The sequence below is a fragment of the Vulpes lagopus genome, chromosome 18 (genome assembly GCF_018345385.1).
Source record: "Vulpes lagopus strain Blue_001 chromosome 18, ASM1834538v1, whole genome shotgun sequence".
NCBI lineage: Eukaryota > Metazoa > Chordata > Mammalia > Carnivora > Canidae > Vulpes > Vulpes lagopus.
The window spans coordinates 6176472-6201518 of record NC_054841.1 but is presented as its reverse complement, the minus strand read 5'-3'; the positions used below and the strand labels follow the sequence as shown (position 1 = coordinate 6201518).

General features: G+C 48.4%; 1 protein-coding gene across 1 annotated transcript; it reads left to right on the top strand.

The window, feature by feature from the left end:
* Positions 1-767: 767 nt before the first annotated feature.
* MC3R (melanocortin 3 receptor) lies at positions 768-1739 on the top strand. Its single transcript, XM_041732312.1, has one exon. The coding sequence runs from the start codon at positions 768-770 to the stop codon at positions 1737-1739; it is 972 nt and encodes a 323-aa protein (XP_041588246.1).
* Positions 1740-25047: the final 23308 nt, after the last annotated feature.

Here is a 25047-nt window from a genome sequence, read left to right as displayed (position 1 = left end):
GTCTGGGGCAAACCGGAACGGCGTGTGGGTCTGGCCCACCCTTACATTCCCTGCTCCCAGCAGAGACCTGACACAGAGTAGGTGCTCCATAAGTGATGGCTATTTAAAAAAAAAAAAAAACAAAAATGAATGAACAAACTGGATGAATGGACAAATGCCTGTGGCAGTTTCCATGACAAATAGGAACCGCTCGGCCAAGGCGGCGCGCAGACCAGCGCTCTGGCCTGCAGAGGGCACCAGCCTGCTGCTCACGCTCCCCACCCCGAGCGGGTGCCGCTGTCGGGGAGGCGCCTGCTCCAAGCTGATGCTCAGTGGTCGTTCCGCGGCGCTGGAGATGAAGCCGGAGTTGTCTGCCCGCAGCCCGTGTGCCGAGCCTGGTGTTCACCCCTCACCTCTAGCAACAGGTACCTCGTGCCCGGTCCTGCTCTGCAAACGGCTGGCACTCCAGCAACCAGTGGCAGCTTTTCCATTCCCAGGTGGGGGGGTGTGAGCAGGGGCAAGAGTGGGGGAGATGGCAGACGACACAGAAGAGTGTCCGTGAAACTGGGTGTCCCAGGGAAGCAGAGGAAAGTTCTCTCGTCTGTGTCCAAGCTGACTTTCCCTCCCTCTCTTCATCCTGTTGCTCAGGGGGGAGAACAGTACCTGTCGGGACCGGACGGGCATCCACGACCAGCATCTGCAGGGTGATTTTTTTTTTTCCTTTCCCAGAAACAGCAGCAGCAGCAGGTTCTGGAAGCTGCCGGAGCCCCAGCTCTGATCCACCAGCGATGAACGCTTCGTGCTGCCTCCTGTCTGCTCAGCCAACGCTGCCCAACAGCTCGGAGCACCTCGCAGCCGCGTCCTTCGGCAACCAGAGCGGCAGCGGCTTCTGCGAGCAGGTCTTCATCAAGCCCGAGGTCTTCCTGGCGCTGGGCATCGTCAGCCTGCTGGAAAACATCCTGGTCATCCTGGCCGTGGCCAGGAACGGCAACCTGCACTCCCCCATGTACTTCTTCCTCTGCAGCCTGGCGGTGGCCGACATGCTGGTGAGCGTGTCCAACGCCCTGGAGACCGTCATGATCGCCATCGTCAACAGCAACTACCTGACCTTCGAGGACCGGTTCGTCCAGCACATGGACAACGTCTTCGACTCCATGATCTGCATCTCCCTGGTGGCCTCCATCTGCAACCTCCTGGCCATCGCCGTGGACAGGTACGTCACCATCTTCTACGCGCTGCGCTACCACAGCATCATGACCGTGCGCAAGGCCCTGGCCTGGATCGTGGCCATCTGGGTGTGCTGCGGCGTCTGCGGCGTGGTGTTCATCGTCTACTCCGAGAGCAAGATGGTCATCGTGTGCCTCATCACCATGTTCTTCGCCATGCTGCTCCTCATGGGCACCCTCTACGTGCACATGTTCCTCTTCGCCCGGCTGCACGTCCAGCGCATCGCGGCGCTGCCACCTGCCGACGGGGTGGCCCCGCAGCAGCACTCGTGCATGAAGGGGGCCGTCACCATCACCATCCTGCTGGGGGTATTCATCTTCTGCTGGGCCCCCTTCTTCCTGCACCTCGTCCTCATCATAACCTGCCCCACCAACCCCTACTGCGTCTGCTACACTGCCCACTTCAACACCTACCTGGTCCTCATCATGTGCAACTCCGTCATCGACCCCCTCATCTACGCCTTCCGGAGCCTAGAGCTACGTAACACCTTCAAGGAGATCCTCTGCAGCTGCAACGGCATGAACCTGGGGTAGGGCGCCGGGACCACGGGAGCGGGCGTCGGCTCTGTCACTGGGGACCCTCCAACCAGCCAAGGTGTTTAGAAAACAGAAGAGGCGGTAGAGACATCCTTGCAAGACTTAAAATATGTCAACAGCCACGACAGTCCATGTCTTTTGTCTCTGTGCTTTGCAAAGCCTTTTGACGGAGAAAATGGTACGTAACAGGCTTTCTCGAAGGATTCTGAAGGGGGTAAGTCACTGATTTCCCAAAGAGGCCCTGGCAGGACTCAGTGAGGGCTGCTCTGGGTGCCGCCTGCATTCACTTCCATGCCCCCGGGGTTTGTAATGCCCCTGCTCACCTGCCTCTGCTCCCCCTCCCTGCGTCTCCCTGCCACACATCAGACCAGAAGGAGGACTCTCATTGACTGTAAGAGGGGTTCGAAGGCCTCCTCAGGAAACCTGTCACGGCTCTGGCTGTCAGTTGCTCAGCTGGTCTTGTCCTTGTTTCGTAAGAAACTGAGTTTCTACTCTCTTGCCTAAAAAATACTGAGCCTTGTTATGGAAGAAGCAATGCCATGTATGCCCCTCTTCTTAACCCCCATACTGGCCTCCCCTCAAAAACTAGCAAGGGGATGCAGCCCACTTCTATCCTGGCTGCTGCTGGCGTTGTCGGGTTCTTATGCACTAAATCTAAGGCTGCTTTCAAAATTCTAATGAAAGACAGATGCAGTGCTTTGGAAAATCAGCACATACCTGTGTACCAAGTATTTTGAAACCTTGCTATTTTAAGGGATAAATCTCCCCATTTAAAAAAGAAAAGGCCTCTTTCCTATTATTCCTTTTCTGTCATTCAAGCGAGAGAGGGAATCACGGATGAGAGGGCACGTGTCTCAAGAACTTGCCATCCTGTAGTTTCAGAGAGTTTCAGAAACTGTGAAGATGCATGTGGCTTTCTCGGCAGCTCTGTTTTTGCTCACGGTAGCTGTGTCTCTATCACCTTCTCTATACCTGAGTTATCTGTGAAAGAGAAATTTCTTGGTTCACTGCTCTTTTTTTCTCCGGCGTGATATAAAAGTTGGGGTGACGACCTGGCTCTCAATGCCTGCGCCTTATCAAGTAAAGCAACTCATTCCTGTGAGCGTAGGGCGAGCTCTGCTGACTAGCACTGTCTCTGCGCGCTGTACATCACGGCGTGCTACACACGCAGACCCTTGCCTGCTCTAAAGAACTTCTTGCTGTGCTTTCTGGCTGTCCTCACACTGCCCCCCCCAAACCCCCCCCAAACTTCTAATATGCTGTGTATTTGGTGTACAATTGTGTATTTTTCTTGTGCTTGCATATATTGTGGTTACCTGGTACCTGAAGACATCCTGGCAATATAAGCAATATCACTTGTCTCCTGTTTTGGTTGTGATGTTTGGAAATAATAAAAGGCTTTTGTGGCTGCTAAATGTGTGACACATTAAAATATGCCACCTGGAAGCATCCCGGTGACTTCTGCACATGGCCATCAGACCTTACGCTGCAATTCAGAGTATTTTGTAAATGGCATAAACACTGCCATTGACCACACTGCTTATCTTTTCTAGGGCAATGCCTTTTAGCCAAACTACAAAATTCTCCCATTTAGTTTCCAAAAATACCAGGCCGTAGTTCCTGGGCCACTCTCGCTCTCCATTATTCTAATTGAGGCACCAAATAATAGGTCTTGCCCATTGCCACTCAGCCAGCAAAAGTGGAAAATGGGGAATCAGATTCTTTGAAAATTGTATTAACAGCTATAAAAATTATGATGTCCTTTTTCTATGTAAACAAGATAAAAATAACTTACTTTTCACTCTGATATCAGCTTTCACATCACTTATCCTCTCAACAAACTTCTAAAACAGGTGAGTCATTTTACAGACGATGAACCCGTGCAGGAGGGGTGACGTGGTTGTCTAACAATGCCCAGCTGGTTAGGGTCACAGCGTTATCTTGTGTCCTGGTGCAGATGTCTTTTTAGTACCAACATGATGTTGGCAACAGGTTTCCATATTCAAACCTGACTCAGCTCTCCTCGCTGTATACATTTTCACTTACAGTAGCACTTCCAGTTGTAAATGCCCACAAGAATCACCTGGGATCTTTCTTGTTCAAGTGTAAAATTCAAATTAGCCGGTCTGGGGTGAAGCCTAGGATTCTGCATTTCTGACTCTGACAAGTCCCCCAGGGGACGCAGCTGATGGTCCAGGGACCATCTTTCACAAAGCAAAGCAAGGGCATAGAGGACTTTCACATGAGCATAATGGAAACCCAAAAGTACTCATCTGCATAGAGCACTGACCCCAGGCCAAGAACTGTGCTAGATACTGTATAGGCATTTGCTTCTCTGACCCTTGTAATAACTCTACAAGGTAGATACTGTGATCACCCTTATTTTGCAGATAAGGCATCTGAAACTAAGAGATTAAGGAGCTTGTCTAGGAAAATTCAGTAGCAAGTAGAGAAGCAGAGACCCAAACAGGCTGCCTGACCCACATCTGCAAGTCCAACGCCAATGCCCTAGCACCTCTCATGAAAACAGTATAGATGATTGAGCCATGACCCGATGACACCTGAGGCATGTGCTGCCATGGAGGGAGACTAATGCATATTTCTACAACTCACAAGTCCAGAATTTCATAATAGAGTTTCCATAGAGATGTCACAAGAACCAAAAACCAATTAATCATTTTATTTGCTCTCCTTTTCCAAAGCCTGTAGGTAGCCCTGGGGAGTACATCTCTTATTGAGGGGGTGAACAATATCAGGCGTCCACTGCCATGTGGCCACTACATGTGCCAGAAAGCCAATAAACATTTTAAGCAGCAGGAGTCAGGTTTGAAAATGCTTAATTTGGGGAAATAAAAGCCCATCATGATTTTAATTCATTTGTTAAGTTACGTTCATCTTTCACTCCCATCCCCAAGGTAAGATCACCGCAGTGGTTGGCTCCCGGGGTTGGCTTTCCATATTTCCGTGGTCTCTAGAAATGGTTGCCTGTTGTCCTTACTTAAGTTGAACTTTTGAGCTTAATTCTGATGTTCTCCGATAGGGCTGGGAGCCACAACATACTCCAGCCTCCTTGGCTGAAAACCTCCCCCCACCAAATGTGGAGTCTGAGAAAAACAGCCCAATCTCTGAAACTCACAATCCAGCAGATCACAGGTGATGCCAAGCATCTGAAATCTTCAAACTCCACAGGCAATTATGATGTGCACCAAACTATGAGAACCACCTAACCCAACAAGCACTGCTCATTTCTGAAGAATAACAAAAAACCAGCACCCAGGGGCTTAAGTCTCTTTCCCGTCACCATTTCCTGTCAGGGTGTGAAGCACCTGCAATTAATGTTGGGCCCTCCAAGTGCCAACAACATGAATCTAGAAACCAGGACCACCAGATGACAAAATGCAGACTAGAAGGGAAGCTTTCAATTGAAGAACTCAAACTTTCTCATCTAAGAACACCTCCTTGGGAGCCAAATCAATAGAAATAATAATAATTGGATGCTATATGGTGTTAATATGTGCCTGATACTGTGCTAAGTGTTCTGATACATTAACTCACTGAATTCTCACCAGAAGCCTGGAGGTAGGCACTACTCCCATCACAGCCTGCAGAATAGGAAGCTGGATGGTGGAGGTTAATCATCTTGACCCAGGTCCCCAAGAAGGTGAGAGAGAGCGCCACACCACCCCAGCTGTGTGTTCTGCACCCATCACTAACTAGCTTGTCACCAAGCAGGACTGGGCACAGATTTTACGTCCCTTCTATGCCAGGAGGAGAATAGTTCACGAAAGTTAGTCTTCACCAGGGGCAGGGTTGTGTCACTGATGCTCAGTGAGTACCAAGTGCTGTCCCATGACTCAAAACCATTCACTTAGAAATATCTAGGCTTCCAGAGCTTGCCTGCTCTGGGTAAAAGTCATTAATAACAACAATAACTAATGTTTAGAGAGTATTTAATTAAATGCCAGATACCATCCTGGGCACTTTACATCTGATTGCTTTGAACCTTCACAACTGTCTCCTAAAGACAGTGGTTCTCAACCAGGGGCCATGTGGACCCCAGGGGCCATCTGCCGATGTCAGCAGATACTCTTGTGGGTCACATCTAGGGTGGGCGTGGCATCTAACAAGTGGTGGCCAGAGCTGCTGCTAGACACCCTACAGTGTTCAGAACACGCCCCCACAGCCAAGAATTATCTGCCTCAAATGTCGGCAGCGCTGAGCTGAAGAAGCTGTTGTAAGGTAGGTAACCGCCATCCTCACCACCTCACAGGGAAACGAGCCGCAGAAAAGAGCCTGCCCGAGGTCACGCTGCTTCCAGGAAGCCCTAGCACGGAGCCCAGGCTCCAGACTCCCCCTACCGCCAGTGCAGCACACTGAGGGGGCCTCCTGTGCGCTAGCCCCTCCCAGGTGAGGGGGCCACTGAGGTGGGCAGGTGGATGGGGCCCTGCCCTCCTGGACGGCCAGGGTATTAGGGAGATGACAGGTACGCGGACACCTAGCAGGTGGGAAGGGCGCCAGAGGGCTGCAGAAGCAGAGAGCGCCCCCCCCCTCAGCCAGGGGTGCCCTGGGGTGGGGGGGCCGGGGAGCCTCGAGGAGGAGGGAGGTGAATGAGACACAAGTGGGAAAAAATGAGAAGCACAGGCCAGAAACTGAAGGAATCTCAAGGAGCCTGGAGGTGAGGGCCAGGCCTGCAGGAGGGGAGGCGGCAACCACCGCTGCACTCCTGGCTTCTCTGACCAGCCATGCCTAGAAAGGCACCCAGGGGCCTTCAGGGAGCCCTGTCATCATCTTTCCCTGGGGGCTATTCACTGCTCCTCAGAGCCTTCCAGCCCCCCAAAGGGATTAGACCCAGTGACAGGAAATGGCAGCTTACCTAAGCCAAGCCCCTCTGCTCCTCTCCCAGGCGGGCAGACACGTGTCTTGCTGACCAGAGAGAGGACGTGGGAAGCCCTCCCCCTCGGCACCCTGACCGGCCGCAGGGCCCTCTGGGGTGGCGAGCCCCTGGGTTAAAGCAGGGTCAGAGTCCTCTTTCCTGCAGTGGGTGTGAAGGCAGGTCAACACTCAAGGACACCCACGGCTGGGCTATCGTGGCAGCAAGGGAAAAGAGACTTCTGGGCAATCACACCAGGCACAGGTGTGAAACCGCAGGCCTCTGTGAGCCTGTGTGCTCATCTGTAAAAGGGGGGGAGGGCCCCCACCCACTTACCTGGCAGCATTTAGTTGTGATGACTGAATGCAATCCAACAAGATCCAAAAAATAACCAACATAGGAATTTCACACTCCCCTTCCCTGCACTGGCTGGCCTCTAGAAATGTCTGGAGCTGCCTGCCCCTCCTCCCCCAGGCACCTGCGGATGGCTGTCAGCAGGGAGGAGGAGGAAGGAGTACGGTGAAGGTCCAACATGTGTCTTTCCCAAAGTATAAAGTGCGCTCCACCACGGGCGTGCACGATGGTCCACGGCGGTACACATTTGCCAACGGCTTCTGTTTTAATAGAAAACTTTCCTAAGTAAGGCACAATCCGAGTATTTGGATCTTATTTATACTGTAAGGATATCTAAACGCATATTACATCGTTTACAAGACTCGTGGTCTCTTAAGTAGTGTTGCCCAGGACGGGACTCGAGCAGTATTTACAAATAAAGATGTGAGTTGGCGATGACACTCCTCAGTAAATGGGTCACGGACGTGACAAAATCATCAGGGTCACACATGAACGAGTGACGTTTGAGAAAATCTAGCTCAAAGATTTTTTTTTAATTTTATTTATTTATTCATGAGAGACACAGAGAGAGAGAGAGGCAGAGACCCAGGCAGAGGGAGAAGCAGGCTCCATGCGGGGAGCCCGATGCGGGACTCGATCCCGGGTCTCCAGGATCACGCCCTGGGCTGAAGGTGACCCTAAACCGCTGAGCCACCCGGGCTGCCTTAGCCCAAAGATTTTCACCGTAAAAAGAAAAGTATTAGGCGAGAGGAAAAATCGGTCAGGATATGGGGCAAGAGAGGAGAAGCTGCCGCCTGTCCGTGTGAGTTCAGATTCTCGGGGAGGCTCTTGGCGCAGCTTCCTCGGGTCCCCAGGCCGTCTCCCAGGACACTGCAGTGATCGGCATTGAACTCCGGCCAGGTTTCTCGACCCTGGCACCACGGACCTCGGGGCCAGACAATTCTGTTGTGGGACCGTCCTGCACATTTTAGGATGTTTAGCGGCATCCCCAGTCTCTACCCACTAGATGCCAGTGGCACCTCGCATCGTGACATATGGCACATGACAACACATGTCTCCGGACATTGCCAAATGTCTCAGGGTGGGGGACGCCAAACCCATCCCCGGCAGAGAACCACTGCAATCGGTTCATTTGTTCTCTGCATCTTTTTTCTCTGTGATGCCACATGGAGACTGAATCAAGTGGTTTGTGCGGGCTGCCGGGGATGTATGCGAACATCCTATCAAGGAGTCTTGAAAATATAAAGTGTTCGGAAAACGGTGCCGTTGTACTAGGTCAAATCATCTCTCATTCAAGAGGATGCGCACAGCACGCTGGGGCTTATGTGTCCCCATCTCACACAGCACTTTCTCAGATCCTCAAGGATGGGTTGAGTGGCCTTCCCCCAAGCTCTCCAGCCCCATAGACCTCCCCAGACAGAGAACTTACCACGCTGTGTAACTGTCCTGTGGACTTCTCTCTCTTTTCTGCAATGAGCTACACCGAACCTACCAGGGCAGACAGAGTGCCAGTGACCTCAAACAATGTAAGCCTGGGTCTCCAACACAGGAATTCACAATTAGCTGCATGGACATATAAGAAAACCCTCATTCCCAGAATCCCCATGTGATTTTTATCCCCCAGTCTCTGAGGTCAGACAGACCTGTGTTCAAAGCCAGCGTCTTCGATTTGCCGCATAAAGAATGTAAATTCTCATAAAACCAAGTAGAAATCTGGCAGCCAGTAAACCAGGACTTTATTTTATAATTAAATTATTTTCATTGGCAGGAGGGGAGCTCCCTGAGGTGTTGGAAGCCTTCTGTTTCTCAATCCACTTGTGAAAATTCATTACACTTTATTATTTATGTACTTTTTAATGGAAGTGTAATAAACATTCAGGAAAGTTCCTACAAATTCTGTTTTGCCAGGTTCTGTGATAGGCCATGCAGGAAGCGGGTCTACCCCCGAGCCAGCAGTTGGCTGCGAGTGGAAAAGCAGAATGGAGTGAGTTGCTCCAGCCAGAGGAATAGATTTCCCAAACGATACCTGAAGAATCACTCAGTTCTCCAAACACTCTATAGGATACGCATCTAACACTGCAGATATATGCATGTTCCTGGCAGTGTTTTCTTTGTTTTTAATTGTGGGGGGAAAAGATCCTTCCTTGCACTGACTGTGTTTATGCACCGACATGTTCTGATTCTGAAGAGGCTGGCACATCCCACTCAGCACCAGAGTGAACACAAGAGCAATATCGCAGATGGTCCTTTGGGGTGAATGCCATAAGAGCGGCTCTGAAGGGCTCTGTTTGTCAGGAAGGGAAAGGCTGTGGGTACCACCCTGAAAAGACTGGGCGGCCAAACGGAGGAAACTCTGAGCTGAAATTGAGGAGAGCCTGGGACCAGACACGCACGCACGGCTCTAGGCTCGCGTGACCCTGAGCAAGTCTGTCACTGTCTCTGGGCTTCGGGCACACACGGATGTGAGGGGCAGAGCTGGACACGGTGGGTGGTTCTCACCTTGTCCCTGTCCATGGCAGTCACAGGTGGGCCCTGCTTCAGCACCGTGGCTCACATGGCACAGACCCCACCGCAACAAGAGCCACGAGGCAGGTGCCTGGCCCCCACCTGGCCACCTGTGGGTCCTCTACCTCTTGGGCACAGCAGCCCTATCTGTGACCCAGGGCAGCCCAGGGAGACTCCATACCTGTTCTTGAGCCACTGAGAAACAGAGGTCCTCCTGCCCCTGGAACTCTGGGTGCCAGAGGGGACTGCAGGAGGGAGGCACCAGTCTGTCTGACGATGCAGCCAGCACCAAAGGAAGCCGGCAGGAGAAAGAGAGAAGAAGACCCCCGCTGTTATCATGTGAACACCTGCATCCCTCTGTGCCTGAAGGTAATACTAAATCTGGCCTTTAGGTGACTGAGCTACTGCCACTTATAAACAGCGGCATTCTGACAAACACGGAGGCCGACGTGTGGCTTCCTCAGGGGCCAGGGTGGGGAGAAGTCAGGTGGGGGCCGGAGCGGGGAGGGCAGAAAAGTAACAACCGAGAAGGGCTTCAAGCTCAAGGAGACCAGCTCCAGTGTGACCAGGTGTGCATACAGACTGGGTTTACTGGGTTTTCAAGAAGAGCTGAAAGCAAAGACAAACCGCTAGAGTAAGACGATCCAAAGAAACTTCTGGTCTACCCTCATATTACACTAAGGGTAAAGCAAACAGAACTGCATGGAAACATTTCTAATCAAGGTATGAGATGGAGGGTAGAAAATTGGACAAAAAAAAAAATAGTTTCCAGTATGCTAGGCCACCCACCTCCTCCTCAGTGACCCACCATCTGTAGGTGGACCTGTCTCGAGCACTGCTCTCCTGCTATCATAACTAGAAACTATGATGACGTTGACACAATCTAGCTTTTCTTGGCAGCCAAACTTGGAGACAGACATGCCTGTGTCAGGCAGATGCTCTGAGAAAACTGCAGGGAAATGCATGGATCTCTGGGGCCTGTGAATAGCTGGCAGACAGCAGAGTCTGCAGAAGGAAGGAGGGTCTGGATGTCTAGTGGGGACAAGATCTGAAATGCATGTGGTCACCAGTGATTGGAACAATGGATTTACCCTATGGGGGCAGGGGTGGCAACAAAGCACTGAGTCCTACTTTAAGGTGAGCTCAGGGCATGGACTTGGGGTGCCCACAGGGAGCAAGAGAGTTCACACCTCATACATGTCTGCCACTCCTCCCATCCCTCATCCTCTCATCCCCTCCCCTAACTGGGAACACAGGGAGGAGGCAGGCTCCCGCCGACTTCTCCAAGTCCATCTCAGTCCTGGTCCAAAGCAGGCACTCAGAAAACATCTGAGGGGTGAACAAACAGATGGGAGCAAACTCGTTCAAACAGATCAACGTCATAGCACAGAGCCTGAGGTCATGAGTTTAGAAACAGGCAAGATCTCAATTCAGCCCAGGGCCCTATTTCTCACAGCCTCTCACCTGAGATGGTAGTTTATTTCTGATCCCTCACCAAGAAAAACGGGAATAAGGTCAAACGTGGTTGAGACATTTCAATGAAATAAAATTGAAAAAACTGGGTGGCTCAGCACTTATAGCGCCACCTTCATCCCGGGTGTGATCCTAGAGACCAGGGATCGAGTCCCATGTCAGGTGCCCTGCATGGAGGCTGCTTCTCCCTCTGCCTGTATCTCTGCCTCTCTCTGTGTCTCTCATAAATAAATAAATAAAATCTTAAAAAAAAAAAAGACTCACTGTCACGGTGCTTGGGGCCCATTACATTGCTCCCATTGCTAACATCGTCATTAAAATTAGTGGGTCATCTTGTTCCATTCTGAGCACACCCAGGGGGCTTCTCAAACAGGAATGTGCACCCCAAACTCCCTGGGGATCCTGCCAAAATGCAAATTCTGATTCACCACGCTGGGTGGAGCCTGGGGTTCTGTACTTCTAACAGGTGCCGAGCTGATGCCAGCACTGCTGGTCTCAAAACCCCACCCAGTGTGGCAAGGCCGCCCACGATCAAGACATCAAAACTGAGGCCAAGACAACTTTCCACAGCTGAAAGTCCCTCAGAAATCCCACCAGAAAACTCCAAAGGCAGTAAAAACAGGTTGAGCAGCCAGCAAGGCATGGAGCCTCCGGCTGAGAGAAAGGGGAGTAGGGTGACACAAAGCTTCCTGAATCATCATCACTGGTGCTAAGTGAACCAGAAGCACGTAGGGCTGTGGTTCTCAAATTTGGAGGCACATGGCAAAACTTTAAAAGTTCTGATTCTGGGTCCTAGCCATCAGAGAATTTGATTTAATGGGCAGAGAATTTGATTTAAATGGTAGGGGGTGCAGCCTCATGGCACAGATTTTTTTTTTTCCTCTTTTAAAGCTCCAACATGATGTTTTGGATATTTGGAATCAGGTCAGGAGCAGAATGCTGTCAGTGCGGTGATGCTTAATGCTTACCCCTCGGTGCCTAGGGTCTCCCCCCTATGAAATAGGAATAGAAACTAGCTTCAGGATAATGGCAAGCGTCCCAGATTTAAAAAAAAAAAAAAAAAGTGCAAAGACTCTGCTCGGTATACAACAGTCACTCCTGGGCATCTTCTTGCCCAAATAAGACCTCATCTCCTTTAACTTATATCTTACCTAAAGTCCCAAACCAATTTACCAGTCATCTGCCTCACAATTGCTGGTTTCAGAAGACATCAGGCTTCAAATATCCCACTTAGCACATAAAACGCGTACTCTCTTCTGAGCTCACCTGTTCTCCACGTCTGCATCTTCTCTTCCACCATCACAAATATTTGTTGAGTTGGTTTTTTTAAAGATTTTATTTACCTATTTGACGAGAGAGAGAGTGGGAGCACACACAAGGTAGGGGAGCAGCAGGCAGAGGGAGATGTAGAAGCAGCTCGATCCCAATGTGGGATCGATCTCAGAGCCTAGGATCATGACCTGAGCCAAAGGCAGACGCTTAACTGACTGAGCCACCCAGGTGCCCCTTGTTGAGTGTTTAATACGGACCAGCTACCATACCCAGCGCGGGGGAAGGAACACTGAATATGACAACCCTGTCTTTACGAAGCCTGGTGGCAGGTGTAGGGACTGCTCTTGGACAAGCAAGGTCTGGATTCTCTTTCAAAGTGAAAGTTCGCAAGAGAGGAACGCACAGCTCCAGGCTGATTGATCTCTTCACTGTGTCTCATTGACCCAATGGCTTCGCCATTCTGTGCCTCGGTTTTTCTCTGTAAGGTGAGTGAATGGCTCTTGTTCTCACCAGGCATCCTTGAGTGGAGAAGGAGGCCAAGAAAGTAATCAGGAACACTTTGCCAAGTGGATCCGAAACTGCTCCAGACTTCCCTCCCAGTGTCAGATCACCTCCCTGACAAAGGAAGAAAGAAGGAAGCAATGGCAAACAAATTGTTTTGTGTGGTCTAAAGCTCAGCCAGAAACATTTAAGAAAGGTCAGACTTTGCTCCACAGCACTTAGGAACAAGAGACAGCATGTTACTCTCATTTTAAAAAATCAAATTCTGATGACCTCTATTTATTCCAAACATAAGCAGAGTCAAGACTCTTTCAATTGCAAGCAACAAAAATTCATCTCATACTGGCTTAAGAAAAAAAAGAGAGAGAGGGAGGAAAGAATTCAGGCCCTGCTACTTCTAGACACTGAAATGATGTCATCAGAGATCTCTGTATCTTGAGACTAATTTCCTATCCTTTGACTCCTTTCTTAGGCAGGTTTTTTTTCACATGGTGGGCCCAATGGCATGAGGCTCTACTCTATAAGCTCATTCCTCCAGTAGAAAGCCAGCTTCTCTTCCCCCATAGTCCCTCTACCCATGTCCCACCACCCAAAAAAGAAGAAAATGAACTTTGAGTCAACTTAAATCATATGCCAACCATCAAATCAGTTGCTGGCCAGCGCCTTCACTCAGGCCTGGATAGACCCCCAGCCCACCACAGGGACTATGAGATGGACAGCGGGTCCCACACAAACACACTGGGTGCTACTTCCAAAATAAGTCAGCACACCAGCCACTGTCCACGCTCTGCATCCCTGATGCAAGTACTCTCAGCGGGTTCCTCAAGGGGCTCCATCTGCATGACCCGCTTTGCAATTCTTTTGTTTCCCATAAAATATATCAGCTAATTCCTAGGTAACTCTACAGTGCATTCACTGTAAGATTATGCAATTCACAGTGCATTCATTTTAAGCTAATAAAATATTGTTTAAAGAGTTTATGCATAAATACAAATACATATGATAGGAAAGATACTGAGTGGGGCGCCTGAGTAGCTCAATCGGTTCAGCATCCAACTCTTTTTTTTTTTTTTTTTGTCAGGATCCAACTCTTGATTTCAGCTCAGGTCACAATCTCAGGCTCAAGAGATCAAGCCCCACATTTGGCTCCACACTGAGTGGGGAGTTGGCTAGAGAACCTCTCCCTCTCCCTTTGCCCCCCCACCCACTTGCACATACTCTCTAAATCAATCAATTAAATCTTTTTTTAAAAAAAAAAAGAAAAGATTAAGTTTTTAACTGGGTGGTCCTACAAGTTTGGTTTCCTAGTGCTTTGTTTCAGACATTCAAGGGATCACGTAGTTTGCTAAAAAGTTTATTTCTCACCCCCCATTGTTGACTTTGGTTTCAAAACACCACTAGTGAAAGCTCTGACCTTTCTGGGCCTTAGTACTCAACACTAATCACGTTGGACGTGTCTTACAAATCAGACAGAAATATAAGTAGACAGGGGCACCTGGGTGACTCAGTCGGTTGGGCGTCCAACTCTTAGTTTTTGCTCAGGTCATGATCTCAGGGTCATAGGAGTGAGCCCAGCGTCAGGCTCTGTGCTCAGCAGGGTGTCTGCTGGGAATTCTCTCCCCTTCTCGCCCTGCCCCTCCCCTCGCTCCTACTAGCACTCTCTCTCTCTCTAAAATAATAAATCTTTTTAAAAAGAGAAATATAAATAGTATCTTACCTTTTAAAAGAGCAATATAGGGATCCCTGGGTGGCGCAGCGGTTTGGCGCCTGCCTTTGGCCCAGGGCGCGATCCTGGAGACCCGGGATCGAATCCCACATCAGGCTCCCGGTGCATGGAGCCTGCTTCTCCCTCCGCCTGTGTCTCTGCCTCTCTCTCTCTCTCTCTCTCTCTCTCTCTCTCTCTCTGTGACTATCATAAATAAATTAAAAAAAAAATAAAAAATAAAAGAGCAATATAAAAAGAAAATGAGTGGACCATTGTTTCCTCAAGTATCGCTTCCATTTGGTAAACTCCCCTCACCCGCTGCAACTCACATTCATAGTTCAACCACTATTAAAATAAGTAGATTATTCATGCAAATGTTCTAGAAGCACTATATATCATAGCCAAAAAGTGGAAAAACCTAAATGCCCACTGACTCGTTGAAGGGATAAACAAAATGTGAAATATTACTCAGCATAAAAAGAAATGGACCACAGTTACAACACAAATGAACCTCAAAAACATAATGCCAAGTGAAAGAAGCCAGACACACAAAACTAGAGCTTGTGCAATTACATCCATATGAAACACCTGGAAAAAGCAAAGTCATAGAGACGGAAAATAGATTAGTGGCTGTGTGGAGCTAGGGGTAGGAACAGAATGAACTGTAGATCTGAATGAGGTGACAAAAACACCCTCAAACTGGATTATGATGCGACTGTATGTGACATAATAAAAAGACTGGAATTTGGTCTTTGTCCCCGGTTCTTGGCACAGGCTCCTAAAGTCCTTAGAATCTCCCGAGTGATGAGAGTGGGTATCGCATGCTAGTGAGATGAGCTGGTGGGAGGTGGGAGTGGGGACCCCCAAGATAGCTCCAGGATGAAGGTTGGTGGCCAGAGAGACCACGGGCATGATCACAGAGTTGGCAGTTTCAGCCCCAACCCCAGGAAAGAAAGAAGAGCTGGAGACTGAGTTATTACACCAACAACCACTGATTCACTCAGTCCTGCCTACATAATGGAACCTCCATAAAAACCCCTAAGTGGTGGGGGTTCAGGGAGGTTGGTGACCATACTGAGGACCTGGGAGGGTGGCACGTGCTCCTTCCCACATACCCTGCCCTGGGTATCTCTTCCATCTGGGTATTCTGAAGCTGTACCCTTTGTGATAGATCGGTAATAGTAAGTAAAGTGTTTTCCTGAGTCATTCTAGAGCATTATCTGACCCGAGGAGGGGGCTGTGGGAACCCCAACTTACAGCCGGTCAGTCAGAAGTGCAGGTGACAACCTGAGACCTATATCCAGCATCTCACCTGAGGGCAGGCTTGTGGGTGAGCCCTTAACGTCAGCGTCCCTACCAACCCCGACTAGTCCGTGTCGGAATGGAATTGAACTGCAGGACACCAAGTAGGCGTCCAGAGAGTTGGCAAATTGCTTGGTGTGGGGGAGAAGCCCATACATTTCATGCCAGAAATGTTGTGAGTAAAAACAGCTCATTGCACAACTCAGTAAAATTGCTAAAAATCACTGACGGTACACTTAAAATGGGTAAATTTTGTGGTATGTAAATTACATCTCCATAAAGTTGTTTAAAAAAAAGTAAACCAGCCAGGAAATAAGCAAATGACATGAGACATTGTGCAGGCAGGCTGTCCCAGAACACAACGTTCTGGGGCCCAGCTACCTGTACCGGCAGGAAGTCCAGACCGCCCCCCCAAAGATGCTCCAACACCCTCTACTTCCATTCGTGCCAGGGAGGGAACGGTCAGTTCTGCTCCTGCCTATCTCCAAGAACAAATTAGATGCAGCTCCTTCAGGACCAAGGATGGCACAGTGTGGAATCCCACTCCACCAACATTGTACCCCACCCCCCAGTGGCCCAGATGCCCACTGCATCAGGGACCAGACCCCTTAACCCCACTCGAGCTGCAAATTCTTAGGGCACAGACCTCCCACAGCAACCTAAACCCAGCGTTTCAGTGTAACTCCCAATTCCATGGCAGACCCAACCCCCAGGGGGTCCTTCCACTCACCCACTCTGCAGGTTGCTAGATTAAAAGAGTAGGGGGTACTCAGTTCAATTTAAGTTTCAGATAAACTTACACTTTTTCAATATAAGTAGATCCCAAACATTGAAGGGGACATATTTATAATAAAAAATTATCCATCGTTTATCTTGCAACCCTGCATAGGTAATGAATGAGATGGTTCTAATGAGATATATTTTTATTCACTAAATCTGGCAACACTACCCCCAGAGCTATTTTATCTCCTGGGACCCTTTCTCTTCCCTGCTTCTGGATCTTTGTGGGAGCCCAACCCTACACACACACAGTAGGTCTTCTTAACTTCACTCCCAGGGACAGGCAGTTGTGTGATCAACCCTTTCCCTTCCAGAAGGTTCCAGGGCTTCTTATGTTGGTTGGTCTGCCTTCCTCTAAGCTCTACATTGCAAAGGTCAGGGCAGCCTTGCTAAGTCCAATAAAAGCTCCACCTTCCCGCTGTCCTCTGAGCCAGCAACCCCTCCTCAAGCATCTGTAACTTTTTATCTATGTAGAGACCAAATAGCAGCTTCTCTTGCTGAAAAGAAAAGTTAGGGGCAGCCTGGGTGGCTCAGCGGTTTAGCGCTGCCTTCAGCTCAGGGCGTGATCCTGGAGACCCGGGATCGAGTCCCACGTCGGGCTCCCTGCATGGAGCCTGCTTCTCCCTCTGCCTGTGTCTCTGCCTCTCTCTGTGTCTCTCGTGAATAAATAAATAAAATCTTAAAAAAAAAAAAAAAAAGAAAAGAAAAGTTAGCACAAGCTCTCTCTTTGGGCAGGGCCAGCACTTGACTCAGGAAATTCTTGTTAGCATGAATATTTGCAATTTCTAAAGCACCTACTTTGTGCCGGGCTGTGCAGTCAGGAACCAGGGCACCCTGTGAGGATGGCGGCAGGAAGGGAACTAACATTTACTGAGAGCGTGCTGAGCTCCAGGCACCATTCCAAGTGCTTTCAATGTACCAATTTATTTAATTTCATGCTTGTTTCACTCCCTTCACACCCTTGAATGAAGAAACTGCTTATTATCCACCTTTTAGAGACAGAAAACCTAAGGCATGGAGCAGGTTAAGGAACCATGCCCAAAAGGCGACCCAGCGAGTGGCCACATGCTTTAATGACACAAGTTCTAGGAATCAACCACTGACTGACCAACACCTGGTCAGGAAGCATATGTCATCCTTTGTCAAGGGTTTAGGTTACAGGATCAGATGGAGGGGCACTCGGACCTGAAGGCTACCACCCACCAACTGGGCATCATCCCCAACACCATCCAAAATAGCCACTGCTTCCTGGGAATTGACTCTGTGCCCGTCACTGTGATCACACAGATCTGAGACGGTGGTGTCACTTGCTCCTCTAATTTAACTGCATCTTCGAAACCACACAGCAATCACCCGCATTTCACTGATGCCAAAGCCAAGAAGCCTGAGCTGTTTCCCCTATGGCGCAATAACACAATCTGTAAGACAGGGCTGGGGAAAGGGCCTCAATCATTTCGTGATTAAAAAAAAAAGAAAAAATGAATTGCTCAAGGATATGAAAGGCTAAACCATTTTAAAAAGGAAAAACTAGCATTTGTTTAAAGAAAAGAAAATAATCAAATCCGGAAGTCTAAAGTGTTTACCTAATATCCAAAAGCAACTTTCGGTAAGACGGACACACTTTTTTAAGGGATAAATCTAAACTTTTGAAATGAAAAAGACCCAACTCTGTCTGGCCTTACATCTCCATGACGGGATGACTGGGTCTTCAGTACACATACAATAGAGTTAATTTCATTAAATGGGACAAGAAGCGATTGTAGCTGCCTAGAAAAAAAAAAAAAAAACTTAATAATTATATGCTCCCCTCCAAAATGAAAGGTCAGGTTGTCCTACCCAGTGAAAGTGTCACACGAGCCATTAGCCATTTAAGCCTTGGAAGTTCAGTCTTCGGTGTTCTGACTCCCAAGCTGCTCCTCATGCCAGGTGCCTGTCGCTCCCACATCCGGTACGTGTTGTGCCGGGAACAGACCCACCCTGGGCAGGTACAAACCACTGGCCCAGGCAAGTCCTTTAAAAGCAAAGACGCTTAAATCTGAGACACAATGTCCCTTTGTCCTTTGGAACCTGCAGCATCCCCCATCTCGTCCAACGCCCAAAGTCAGCTAACTCGTGGACTGAGCCAGGTAACGTCACTCTCAGGATCCTGAGGATCCACTTGCCGTCTTGTGATCCAGGGGCATTCCTGGGTCTCCCTGAGCTTTTGTTTACCAGAACCTCACTTTTGTGCTTTTCTCTCAAAATCCTTACCGGAATTCATTTCTCGGGGGCGACAATTCCTCTGCTGGGATTAATCTGCAAACAAAACCAGCTGTGTTGGAGGGTACAGGAAGGAGGGCAAAGAAGGTACCTTCCAATGTGACCAGTATTAATGTAATCATAACAGACATCAGATAGAATTTTGGTTAAAAACCTGCGGTAATGGGGGCACCGCGGTGGCTCAGTCGGTAAAGAATCTGCCTTCGGCTCAGGTCACGATCGCAGAGTCCTGGGATCGAGTCCCATATTGAGCTCCCTGCTCATCAAGGAACCTGCTTCTCCCTCTCTCCCTCTCTCTAATAAATACAATCTTAAAAAGAAATCTGTAGTAATGATAATGTCACGGGGTGATGGAGCAGGATAAGAAAACTAAATCCTCACCTCCTACGGCGGGAAGCCCACGCATGACATCTGATATGTAGAACCAAGTAGACCTGGAGGCGGACTGCCCTCGAGGAGGAGGGAACTCAGACCACCCCTGCCCCACTGTCTTCCCAGGGCTGCTGGTGATCACGGGGACAAGGTGCTTTTGTAAGTCACGCTGCATGGTCACCAAACAAGGACCACCAAAGCTAGCAATGCAGCAGGAGCTGATAACCTTGCAGAGAAGAGGGAAGGACAGAAGGGAACCCGCTGGGCACCGCGCTGGGAGCTTCAAGGGCAAATCTCACCAAGTCCCGCGACTCTGCGTGGCAGCTGCCATCTCCCACCTTCGGTAGTGAGGAAACAGGCTCTGAGAGCTGAGGTCCACTTCCCAGGCCACGCAGGAAGCGGAGCCAGGACTGCACTCCAGAACCCTCTGCATCCTGCCCTGTGGTTTGCCCACCCTGTGGGGCACGGGGCACGCTCCTCTGTGGGTGAAGGCACCGGGCAAACACAACTGAGCATAACTTTCTGGTTTTAAGGTAAAAATGCCTCCACTCTGCTGATGTATCAAACAGCTATTAACATGTTCTCTACAGATTAAAAAAAAAAAAACCATCTAGCAGGTACCACATTCATGGCTCCAGACTCCGTAAGGGGCAGGCTAATGACTCATTTAGTAACCCCCCATGATGCTCCTTAACATTTAAAATGAAATGGACAAAGTCTTTTATGTGCTATAAAAGAAAAATGTAGCTCAACAGGTACATTAAAAGGCCATATTTTTAAAGGCATTTCTGTTTGTAATTATTGGCATTTGTGCTCTAATGCAAGATGAAAATCCTTCTGCTTAACACCCTGAATTCATCTAGAGGGAAGGAGTAAAAAAATCAAGTCTGCCTTGAAAACCAAGCTACTTTTTCAAACAGCCTGAGACTCCCAGTAGAACTCAAGTCGCCCTGAGTTGATTTGGGTGATTTTGAACTATGAGCAACTCCCCTCTTTTTCTTCTTTAAAAGTTTATTCATTAATTTTTTTAGTAATCTCTACACACAATGGGAGGCTCAAACTCAAGATCCCAAAATCAAGAGTCGTATGTTCTTCTAACCAAGCCAGCTGGGCATCCCAACTCCCTTCTCTTTCTTAATCAAGAGTTGACTTTTCAGCTAAAAGGCCCCCTCCTGCAGGAAGCCTAGGATGACTGCGCCCGGCCCTGGTGAGCAACGCCTCCTGAATGCCTGGAGCATTTATTACCTACAACCCCCAGTTCTCACATCAAACAATTGTGTGAGGACCTACCCATCCCAATTACTGCCCTTGGTGCAGGGAACAGACCATGGAGAAGACAGAGAAGGGCCCTGCTCTCCTGGATCTTGCCCAAATGAATAAACAAGAAGATACTATTAACTCTGGAAATAAGCCAGCTGATACCACTGAAAGTGACTGGATGAGGGCGGTGGCATGATAATAAATGTTTAGCCACCAGCTCTCTTAGGGACAAGGGGAGGCCCTAATTCAGAGTGTTTTCCTATTTCTTTTGTGTAAGTACCCCACATCGTGGTTGAGTTCAAGCTACCACCACGGCATCCTGGGACAAGGACTTGGGAGAAGGTGTGCAGCAGTGCACCATTATGTGAGAGCTCCACCACATGGATGGGAGCACTGCGTAACCTCAAGATCACAGGAAATACCCAAATGTGGTGAAATAATTAGATTTTTTTAAGATTTTTTATTTATTTATTCATGAGAGACAGAGAGAGTGAGAGAGGCAGAGACAGAGGCAGAGGGAAAAGGAGGCTCCATGCAAGGAGCCTGATGTGGGACTCGATCCCAGGACCCCAGGATCATGACTCTAGCAGACAACAGATGCTTAACCGACTGAGCCACCCAGGCGCCCCTATATAACTTTATCTTTAATAGTGACTACACTTGACTAACAGCTTATAATATTTTTTGAAAATTTAATAATCCACTCTCTTGAGCCAGACAGGCAAGTTCCAACACACCCACATTAACGAGGTGGACAGAGAAGGGCTTTTCTGAGCAAGTGACTTTTACGATAAAACCAGAGAGGAGGGGAGGTGCCAGCCACGCAAAGATACTGACCTGAGAGGGGCCTGGGCCACGGAGGGAGAGGAGGTCAGTGGGGCTGGAGCTCAGGCGAAAGAGCGTGTGTGGAGAGGCGGGCCTGGAGGACGGGCACACTGTGCAGAGCCTTTGGATGGTAGAAGTGACTTAGCTGACAGTCTCATGACAACAAGAAGCCACGGAAGGTTTTATTAGGAACCTCTGGGAGAATGGGCCACAGGAGTAACAAGAGCAGAAGAAGGGAGCCCCTCTGGGCAGCTGTAACAGTTGTCCAGGAGGCAGGGGTGACACCTCCCGAAGCTTGTGTGTGCTTTTGCAAATGGTATGTCTTAAAGGGGCCTTTACATTTTTCTTGCCTGAGCCCCCCAAAATGAATCACAGAGGGTAAGATACTCCTATTTTAAAGACAAGGATGGGACACCTGGGTGGCTCAGCAGTTGAGCATCTGCCTTCGGCTCAGGTTGTGATCCCAGGTCCTGGGATCGAGTCCCACATCGGGCTCCTGCATGGAACCTGCTTCTCCCTCTGCCTATGTCTCTGCCTCTCTCTCTCTCTCTCTCTCTCTCTCTCTCTCTCTCCTGAATAAATAAAATCTTAAAAAAAATACAAGGAAACTGTGCTGAGAAATATCTCAAGGACTTCAACAAGGCTACAGGGCATATTAATGGTTGTGACAGGGCTTGAATTAGTGAACTAAAGGATCATATGTCCCACTATCTCCAAGATTATCTGTTTTGCCTCATGTATCACGATTATTATCATCACCTTTCACTTTGAAAGATGTACCACTTTGAGATATAAATACAGAATGAGGGAAGACAAAGAACTATGTGAGGGTGCCCTGGAATTGGAGGTATGGATAAGAACTCATGATTTCTAAAGTGTATGTTTGTGTGCATGTGAGTGTAAATGGGCTGCTGAAAGGGCCTAGAAGCAAAGACAGCCCAGAAGCAATGCACACATCTCCAACCCAAATCTTGGTCTCTAAAACCATTCCTCAAGAAAGAAACCAGAGGTCCTCAAAGAAGTAGGTGACTTCAGAACTAGAACAGGGAAGGTACAAGCTAAACCTGGAAAATCTTATGCCAAAAAGTAAGAACATGCTTGAAACAATGATGGGGAATGTCAAAAGAAGAAATTCCCATTGGCCAAATCTGGGACAATTTGAGCACCAAAATGATTAAGGATAGTAATGAATTACAAACCATTGGGAAAGATGGAAATCTATGTGTCCATACTGATAGAAAATAGGGTTAAATAAATTTACAGGGATCCCTGGGTGGCGCAGCGGTTTGGCGCCTGCCTTTGGCCCAGGATGCGATCCTGGAGACCCGGGATCAAATCCCACATCAGGTTCCCGGCGCATGGAGCCTGCTTCTCCCTCCGCCTGTGTCTCTGCCTCTCTCTTTCTCTCTGTATGACTATCATAAATAAATAAAATTTAAAAAAATTTTAAAAAAAAATAAATAAATAAATTTACAGTAGAATGGTAACTGCCAACTGGTCAATGCGGAGAAAGTGGCAGATTTGTAAAACCATCATTTCACAGCATTTGAAGAAAAGTTCTAGTAAAAATGGTTTTAAGAAAGTGACATCTAGAGGAGAGTCCAAGGTGGTGGAGGAGTAGGAGACCTTAGCTTCCTCTGGTCCCAGGAACTCAACTAGACCGCTATGAAATCATGCTCAACACCTGCAAACTCAACTTGAGACCTAAGCAAAGAATGGCTGCAACTGTGCAACTAGAAGAGCAACCACTTTCTGCAAGGTAGGAGGCACGGAGAAGTGACAGCGACCCATGAAAAGAGAGACCACAGGGCAAGGGAGCCTTGGCAGCCGACACCGGAAAGGGGTAGAGCAGCTGAGCACAAAGTCACAAATTTCAGAAGTCTGCTCAGGTGAGGGACGTCCCTGCCTTGAAAGGCACTCAGGCAGCAAAGCAGGGGGGGAATCCCAGTGGGACAGCGTGGTCTCAGGATCCCCAGGAGGTCACAGGGAGACCAGGGGTGCCTGCGTGTGGCAGGAGAAGCCAGCTGCAATCAGTAAGCCCAGGAGCGGGCTCTCAGCTTGGGGTGGCCACAGGCCCCGAACCGGGGTGCAGTCAGCATGATCGCTCTTCCAGCAGGAACCCAGCAAATGGTAGAACTGAGGAGACCCTCCCTTCCTCCCCGGGGCGGAGCCATGCAAGGAGTGAGCTGCAGCAGTCTGCAGGGCTTAGAGACTCAAGACAGGGTCTTGTGCCTGAGATAGACACGGCAGGCCACAGGCTGGGTGAGCACGGAGTGCAGATGGAGACCAGGGAGACAGGAGGAGGGCTGGACTGCTTTTCCCTAAGGCTCTACTGAGGAGTGGGGCCCCAGCTCTTGGCTGCGGGACTGGAGATTGGGAGGCTGCCTTTTTCACCTCATCCTCTAAAGTGCTGGGGAAAGCCTTCAGGGAAGGTATTATGTCAAGTGAAATAAGGCACTCAGAGAAGGATAATCATCATATGGTTTCACTTAAACGTGGAATATAAGAAATAATGTAAGGGATTATAAGGGAAAGGAGGGGAACTGAGTGGGGAAAATTAGGGAGACAAACCATGAGAGACTCCTAACTCTGGGAAATAAACAAAGGGTTGCAAAAGCAGAGGTAGGTGGGAGGATGGGGTAACTGGGTGATGGGCACTGAGGAGGGCACTTGATGGGATGAGCATTGGGCATTACACTACATGTTGGCAAACTGCACTTAAAATTTTTAAATGTGGGGGGGCAAAAGCCACCTAGAGCAGTTAGTTGGTTCTAACAAACCAACCAAAATACATTCAGGATATAATATATTTCTCTGTTCTGTTCACTTGTTTATATTCCTTCCTTTTTTGTCTTTTAATTTTCATTTTTGCAATTACATTCTATCTTTTCATTGTATTTAATTTTTGTGTACATATATCTATTTCTTTTGTTACAAGTTTGGGATCTAGTTTCCTAACAAATAGACCAAAATAGACACAGGATCCATTATATTGCTTGATTCTATTCACCTGTCTCTCTCTTTTTTAAGGTTTTTATTTATTTATTCATGAGAGACACAGAGAGGCAGAGACATAAGCAGAGGCAAAAGCAGGCTCCCTGAGGGGAGCCTGATGTGGGACTTGATCCCAGGACCCTGGGATCACAATCTGAGCCAAAGGCAGATACTCAACCACTGAGCCACCCAGGGGCCCCTATTCTCTTCTTTCTTTTTTTTTTTTTCAGTTTCAGGTCTCTTCTGATTTGTTTAGTGTATATTTCTCTGGGGCCATTGTTGCCATTTTAGTATTTTGTTCTCTTGTTCTTCTTTCTTCTCCAGACAGAATGACAAGACAGAAAAACTCACCTCAAAAAAAGAGAACAAGAGGCAGTACTGACTGCCAGGGACCTAATCAGTTTAGACATAAGTAAGATGTCAGAACTAGAGTTCAGAATAATGATTATAAAAATAGCAGTGGGGCTTGAAAAGCATAGAAGACACTAGATAATCCCTTTCTGAAGAAATAAAAGAATTAAAATCTAATCAAGTCAAAACCAAAAAGGCTATTAATGAGATGCAATAAAAACTGGAGACTCTAATGGCTAGGATAAATGAGGCAGAAAAGAGAATTAGTGATACAGAAAACAAAATGATAGAGAATAAAGAAGCTAAGAAAAAGAGATAAACAACTACTGGATCACAAGGGGAGAATTTGAGAGATAAGTGATACCATAAAGTGAAACAATAATAGAATAATTGGGATCCCAGAATAAGAGGAAAGACATGGGGGGGGCAGAAGGTATACTGGAGCAAATTGTAGTGGAGAACTTCCCTAATTTGGGGAAGGA

What these genes read in the sequence shown, in the direction of transcription:
- MC3R (XM_041732312.1), top strand. Translation starts at nt 768, where the DNA reads ATGAACGCTTCGTGCTGCCTCCTGTCTGCTCAGCCAACGCTGCCCAAC.